We start from the raw sequence: 8,175 nt of genomic DNA on the forward strand, positions 1-8,175 counted from the left end.
CAAAACTGGCAGAGATATCAGGCAATAGTCTTATAATATCTTCAAGACTGTTGGATCTTACCTTGACTCATAAACTTTTTTCAAGATAAATAAGCAGGGCCTATGACATTATTTGGTGCATAAACAGGTTTGTGGCCAAGTCCAATCATTTAAGCACAATTCCTGAGGCACAGAATATAGAAGGAAAGAACTCACACAATTGTCCTCTGACATACACTTATCCACTATAGCATACACATATACATGGCAAGAAAGAAGGAAGGAAGGAAGGAAGGAAGGAAGGAAGGAAGGAAGGAAAGAAGGAAGGAAGGAAGGAAAGAGGAAAGAGAAAGAAAGAAAGAAAGAAAGAAAGAAAGAAAGAAAGAAAGAAAGAAAGAAAGAAAGAAAGGGTAATATATTTATTTTTATTTCAGGTCAAAAATAGGTATCTACTTAGCACCAGGTCCATTGGATCCCACTGAAAACCATGCTTCTGCTTCATGATCTTCGTGGAAAAAAAGAACCATAACTTACATACATGGAAATGAATCAAACCATTAAGATATACAGGAAACATAATTTAATCTATATTGACTGGATGTTTATTTAATTTTCCTTTTTCAAATGTTTGTTGATAGAATTAACAAATAATTTCTCTTATAAAAATTGTCCTCAATATTTTAATGTTAATAGTGGCAAGCTTTGTGAGCAGCCACTTGCCTGAGGGCAGGACTTGTAAGCCTCACCATGTATAAATATCTCTGGTCCCCACCAGAGGCTTTCGGAGAGTCCATTTGCTCACCATTTGCTAAGTCTAAAAGTGAAGTGAGCACCATGAAGCTGAGCCTGTGTCTTCTGATCATTCTGGCTGTTTGTTGCTATGAAGGTGAGTATTATTGATGAGTAATCAAGACACAGCTCCTGGTAAGTTCGCCTCCTTTTACAGTTGGTAAGTTTCTGTGTGATAAGGTTCAGGTCAGGGAAAGATCAATAATTTAAAATTTCTCCCAACACCTTTTATTAGCTATCCTTGAAAAATATCCCAGATGTATTCAACTAATTTTCTTCTATGTAAGAAGGTTGATGGGCCTGAGGGTGTGGAAAGAGCCAAAAAGGCCATTAGGAACAAAGTTTAGTAATTATTTTTTATAAAGTGGTTCAGTTTGTTATATTACTTTTCACTTTCTTGTATGTGGGAAGGTGGCTCTCTGTTCCTAATAGTCGATGGTCTCTGAATCTGTAAATCATACATCTTCAAATCTTTCAACAAGACTATGAGGATAAGAAGGTCAGATTAGTTTGATCAGTGTCCTGGATGATATACACTGTGTGGTTATTACCAGTATGATGTCTATTTATTTAATTAACTAATTTTCATAGGTAATCCATTTACATATAAACAGAACATTCCTATGTACTCTATGCCTTCAAAATGAACCAAGTCTCATTGGCAGTTTCTCTCTTACCTTTCTGTAACTCCTGTCTGACTAAGTATTTCTCATCCTATAGCCTACAATTTTTTCCTACAGTCTGACAGAATCTGCTTAAGGCTCATACTAGACTCTATTCAGGCACCTCCTATGCATAATATTGACATGTCCCCGGGAAAGCTAGATCTGATGGCACAGCCCTGTAATCAGAGCTAGGTAAGATTAAAACATGAGTAACTTGTTTCTGAGGCCAGCCAAGCTATGTGTAGATAGGCTATTCAGTTTTTGTTGTTTATTTGTCTTCAAGAGATTTTATGAAAATGTGGAGCCTAGATTAGGAAAGTTGATTTATTCAGTTCTATTAAAATATTTATCATAGATCTTTACAATCTATAAGATAGGTATCAGTTTGCCCACTCATCCTTCCCAGAATCTGAGCATCATTGTGCAAAAGCAAAGCTTTTCCTAGGTTCCCAGATGTGCTCTTGTGTGAGTCAAAAGTCATCAACTCTTGTAACTTTAGCTCTTTACCTTGAACTGAACATGATGCCATGATGTAATTCTGTCTATTTCAAAATGTCACCCCTCTAGACATAAGCAGTCTACTCACTTTTTATTTTTCCTATCTCTTGTAAAATTCTAATTCTGTTATTCACGTCAAATCTGATGACACAAAAAAAACTTTTTTCAAAATTTCAAGACTCATAAATATGCTACTGAAGATTCAGTTAAACATTAAACATTTAATGCTAAAAAAAGGGAATTTCAGGAAGCTATAGAGGCTTAGGAAGTTATAGATGTTGACTAAAATACAGAAGCACACAAAACCAACAATAATCTTTCTTCAGTCTTTTGATTTTGAGGAATTCATGCAGTTCCAAGAGTCAGCCACAATATCTTATATATCTGTCCAGTCTGCAGTCTCTAATCAGAAAGGAAGATGCGGATAAAATTATAAATGAAATGTATCCAGGTGGTGCTGGCACTGGGAATTAGAGGCAGGTGGATATTTGTAAAGTTGAGGCTCCAGGCCAGGGTGCTCTACAGAGGGTGTTCTAAGACAGCCAGAGATATACAGAAAAAACATGCCTTCAAATCAAAACAAAGCAAAACAAAACAAATCAGTAATTTTGATTAAGTAAACTCTTTTTCTTTCTTCTTATACTTTCCAGCTGATGCCATTCAGATATGTGAAGCTGTTGCTTATGAAAGCATAAGCTTTTTAATAAGGAGTGAGGAGGAACTGAAGGAGGAACTTGAGACATATAATACAACTTCAGCAGCTGTTGAAGCAAAACTGGAAGTGAAGAGATGTGTGGACAAGATGAGCTATGAAGAGAGATTTTCAGTAGCAGAAATATTGGTACATTCATTTTGCTTTACACTCTAAAATGGCCATAAAGGAAGTTGACCTGCCATTCTGAGGGGGATACATGGATGGCAAAACAGGACAGGACATCAGCTGCTTTGTGAATACACTGCTGAACTGAGTTCAGTTGTAAACAATAATTGAGATAGGTGTCTCCTTCTAGAGTCTCAGCCGAGACACAACATTATTGTGACATCCTAACAAGGACAAATAGGGCTCTACAAAAGGAGGTTTCATGGCTAACTCTATTGTCAATCTGCTGGGGACTTTGCTAAAATTAACATCTACACAAATAATGGACATTAACTTCATCGAATACCATGGGAAATTTTGGTAAATTAAAATCCCACAGATTGGGAAAAAAAGCTAGAGACAACCTTCTTAAAAGCAAAGTATTAGCAGGATGAATTTTTCTGACAAATTTGCTGGCTCTGCCTGTGAACCTCCTATTTCCAATACTTCTTACCTGCTTTTGCCCTGAGTCTCCACGGTTATCCCATTGGAAGGAAAGTAGAGGCCACAATTCTAAATCATCAGAGAAACTTATTCCTGGGGACCAGGGGACACATTCTGTCCCCTCCTGATCACAGTGAGACCATAGAAAGCTAGGGACTTGAGTTAAACTATTGAGTTCATTTAGAGTGTATTCATCTGAATTTGGAAAGAGTTTACACTAATATGCATTATTTGTTGTTATTTCCCCTAACAACCTTTGCATTTTCACTTCTCTCTTTCCAACGTCCCTTCATGGACTCTTGAGTTTGTTAACTTTTCTTCTCCAGGAGCTGCCTAACTCTCCTCACATTTATTACCTTCATTTCTGTTTATTTCTAGGTACATGTTTTCCTGGAATGTGGTGTGAAAGGATGGGTAGAAACGTATTACCCTGAGCTCGATTTCTACTACTAGATAACTGACTTTCCCTGTTCAATGTGAGAGTTTCAAAATCTTGCACCAATAAATTATTCTCCTTGCATTTTACCATCTGTCTGCTGTTATCCTAAGTCTCAGATTTTACATTGAATGGGCTTTGATAAACAAAGAAACAAAGAAACAAATGAAAGAATAAATAAATGGCACTTTCAGTAAGAGTAATATGTAACAGAGTAATCTATACTGTGTTTGTTCAAGCATCATTCTGCATTGCCCTGCAAGTAAGTTTCACATTCTGTGGCCATAAACAAAAATAATGAAAGATGATGACAGATACTGTCCTCTTCTGTGGCCACTGTGCTAATTGCTTTGTCTCATTGCTATCCTTGCTCAACGTGCCATTCACTGACCAAGCATGCCAATTCACTATCTTCTTCATCCAGCCCATGGTAATTTTTATGACAAGATCCATATGCTGAAATAAAACCTCTGGTTGTCATAAGCTTCACTGTAGATCCACCGTTTTTTTTTTCTCCATTTCTGCCCTAAAATTCCGTTCATCTTCTCAATAATTCAGATATGCAAGCTTGTATTCTAATCAAAACCACATATTTATTCATAATTGATGAATCTTCTTATGTCACTCTGAATATTTCCACATTTTTCCTCAGTAAAGTAATCATGGCTTTGTCCCACATTAGAACACAGGAGAAAATAAAAGAAGAAAAAGAAGGAGGTTTAGGGATGCCTAATACCAGAGGTTCTAAATATGGTCCATTTCCTCTATCCTGAACAGGGCTTGCTCTAAAGGAATATATGGAAGTGCTTTAGAAAGTCAGGCTACTAACACCCCTGCCCTTTATGGCTGAGCAAGTAAACAAAGAAAAGCAAAAAACTCTTCTGAGATTGTGATACAATCACCAACCACACAAACAGTATACATCAGCAAAAATGTTTCAAAAAAAGTGATTTCCTAAATACACTACATGTAATGCAAAATGAACTGAAATAGAATGTTTAGTGAAAAGAACAGTATGCCTTAAAACCACTGTGTATAGAGGTTAAAACTTGAGGAGAAAAGTTAAAAATAGAATCAATAAAAGTCAGAAAATATTTTTGAATTAAAATCATATGAAATTCAAGAAGACACAGAAACCCACTACAAATAACAAACCAGAACAAAAAAAACAGTAAGTTGTCTCAAAGTAGAGGGAATAAAATTGAAACCTATCAAAGACACTTCTGGGTAATACGTCAGACAAAAAGCTACTTCCTTGTAACCCTATGAAGGGGACACAGAAGAGAAAAAGAAGAGGAAAGCAAAGAAAAGCAAAGAAAAGGAAAGGAGTTTACCAAGTATCGTAGCCTATATCTTTAAGATGGCACCCTTGAAGCATGCTAAAAAAAATTTTTTTTAAATAAAAAAAATTAAAAAAATATTTGAAAAAAGATGGCAACTTGCAGAAAAAAAAACAATCACAGATCACTCCTTCTATACAGCTTCCAGATGGTGAAAATTGAAAACTGTGAGTTGCCCTCACAAGCTCAACCCTGCAGTCTGCCTAGAGTCCTGCACTCTGGACAACCCCAAATCTTTATAAGGTTACAAACCAGTTGCAAGTCAACATGGCTGAGAGTGCAGGACCTCAGTACCGTATTGAAAGGAAACCCTCCATTTGAAATGGACTTTCCAGAGAGGCCTGAGAATGGATAACAGGTAGGAGTCTGGGAGACTAAATTTAACCTGTTTATTGCAGGGTGAGATATAGTCCTGGGAGGCATTTATGGAGAACAGTAGGTATACACACAGACTGAAAATTAAGTTCTCTAGGCATCACTGTTTAGTCTGTAAAATGCTTAGGGAAAGGGATACCTGAATTCAGTGGTTGGGATCATATCGCATCTCTTGATTAGAATTTTCAGGTGATACTTATTCATCACTAAACATTTTGAGTGTTTTTACATTGAAAAATCCTTACATAGTCATTAAAATATGCTTTTTTCCTTTTAATTTTTTTTTTTTAGTTTTTCTACTTTTTAAATTTGTGCCCCATTTTCTCCTTTTCATTTTCTGTCTTCCTTTCTTTTATTGGGGATTTTTTTTTTTGAGACAGAGTTTCTCTGTGTAGCCCTGAATTCCCCAGAACTCACTGTATAGACCAGGCTGGAATCCAACTCAGGAAGATCTGTCTGCCTCAGTGTCCCAAGTACTGGACTAATAGTGTGTCCATGTTGATACTTGAAGTGGCATGGTGTCCTGCAGAGCTTGTGAAACTACCCACAGCTGCTGTGAGTTCATGTGCACAATAGCCTTGCCATTGTCGTAGGATAGCATTCTTTCAGCAGTAATCTCTATCCTTCAGCCCTTATATAACATCAGATAATAGGGACAGGTTGATACACATGTCTCATCTAAGACTGAACACTAACATTAACTTACTATTAACACTTGACACTTTATGAGTCTCTGCATTAACCACTGCCTACTGCAAAAAGAAATTTTATTAGCCAAGACCTAGAGCAGCACACACACATACACATACATCCAATATTCAGAAGGCAGATTGTTAGAAGAGCAATTATCAAAGTAACAATACAGTTTGGTACTATGGTTTCTTTAGCCATATGTTTTGACTTGGTTTACTATAGGAGACATGAATTCCCTCCTATGAAGTAGGCTCCAAATCCAGTCATAAAGTAGTTGGTTATTCCCCATAACATACATGTCACTATTATATCTCTGAGCATATTTTGCCTGGCAAGTTGGCATTGTATTGTGCATGTTGCATTGCTGGGTAAGGCTAATTTTTCTATTATTTTTATTTGTTTCATTTATGTATTTCTCCTTTATCTTTCTGATTGCCCTGCCTACTTCCTTTTTCTTTCTCACTTACAATGCTCATATTTGTCCTAAGTGATTTTTAACTTCATAATACATATTATATTACATAAAACATGAGGTTTTTCATATTTTTGGTTTACAGCCACTGGTTACATATTAATAGGCTTCAGCCAACCTTATATGCTGTGACTACTAGCAGCTCCTCACTATAACAACTGTTCTAGCCTATCTGCTTAGCTCAGTTTCTCATGGCTCAACTCTCTCCTAACAATATCTTCTGTACCAACTTCTTCTCTCACTTTATTCAACCTTATTCTCGCCTCTGCTGTTTTTTTTTTATTCTCTCCTGTTCCCAGTAATCCAAAAAACAACCAACACTTGGTCAAAGGGCCAAGCAATTCTAATGACTAAGAATTCTTTGTTTGGCTTTCTTTATTCCCAGTGTTATTTTCTTCCCATTACATACTTCTCTGTACCCCTACTGGCTCTGGTCCTGTGAGTCTGCCTGTTTATGTGTCCACTCATTCTATCCCTTCTTCAGGCTTCCTTCCCTTCTCAAAACAAACCTCTTATACCAGATATATTTCACTGCATAATTTCTCAGAGGCATGCCTTAACATGGGCTCCTCATGTTATCCGCTCACTCCATTATATTTTATAACAGTGGTATTGTGACCTCAGGAGGCTCTGCTAGTGTCTGGGCACACTAAGATAACTTCTCCTGCTATACCTGTCTGCAACAGATTTCCTTTCTGGTTCACAGATCACTAGACTCTCCACCTAACACAAACAATTGATGAGTTCTCGTTCTAGCTCAGTTCATAACTCAGATTCTCTGAGTCTGACCATTTTCCTGGATGGGGTTTTGTTCTTCACAGCATAGTTTTTTTTTCTTTTTATCTTCTTGTCTTCTCTCAAAAATCTTGGTACCAGGTGAACCATGTCAAGTTGTAGTTTTCATACTGGCCACTATTTGAGTAAATAATGATTTACCAGGACAGCTTGTGCCTTCTCATTTTGATCTCTCCTGTGTTCCTTAGGATTCTGGAAACCCTGGAAGATTCTTAAATGTGGCTCTGGCTTTCAGCCTCCCCTCCAGACCTATGTGCCCCTCCCAACTCCTGCAGTAAGCCTGTACCAGCCAAGGATGCAGGCTTGCTCGCTTGCTTTATGAACTCAGATATTATTACAAATTTACATATCAAATTTTCACTGCCAAGGACAAATTATTTCCAAGTTCTTATCTAAATGTGCTCTGCTCTAAGCTCCCATAGTCTATTGCTAAGACTCTACTTTTCTACTCTTAAAATCTCTTTTATCTGTTATTTCTTTGCACTCTCCTCTCAAAAGAAAAAGTACTAAAATTATGCTGTAAACTCTTACCTAAGGTTTTATAATTTGGTCATTGGGTATATTTTTAAATCTATATACTCAGTAACATTATTTGGCTATAAACATACATAACAGAAGGCCAATAATTGCAAGTCTACTCTTGTTTAGGGTATATGTACATATAAATTAGATGCAACTCAAATGTAAACACACACACAGACACACACAAATATTTTATAAACAGCAACCAGGTTAATATATAGTTTGAAATCTGCTATGTGACTTCACCAATCTGAGATGACTACATTCTATAAAGTAACAATTATAAAGCTCTTAGTTCTAATGAATGC

General features: G+C 36.7%; 1 protein-coding gene across 1 annotated transcript; it reads left to right on the forward strand.

The window, feature by feature from the left end:
- The first annotated feature begins 810 nt into the window (after positions 1 to 810).
- Positions 811 to 3,687, forward strand: LOC114629425 (prostatic steroid-binding protein C1-like). The gene is made up of 3 exons (XM_028777435.1): positions 811 to 865; positions 2,582 to 2,772; positions 3,613 to 3,687. The coding sequence occupies exons 1-3, from the start codon at positions 814 to 816 to the stop codon at positions 3,685 to 3,687; spliced, it is 318 nt and encodes a 105-aa protein (XP_028633268.1). The 5' UTR covers positions 811 to 813.
- The last annotated feature ends 4,488 nt before the right edge of the window (positions 3,688 to 8,175 follow it).

This window comes from Grammomys surdaster, unplaced genomic scaffold, assembly GCF_004785775.1.
Source record: "Grammomys surdaster isolate TR1022 unplaced genomic scaffold, NIH_TR_1.0 310, whole genome shotgun sequence".
NCBI lineage: Eukaryota > Metazoa > Chordata > Mammalia > Rodentia > Muridae > Grammomys > Grammomys surdaster.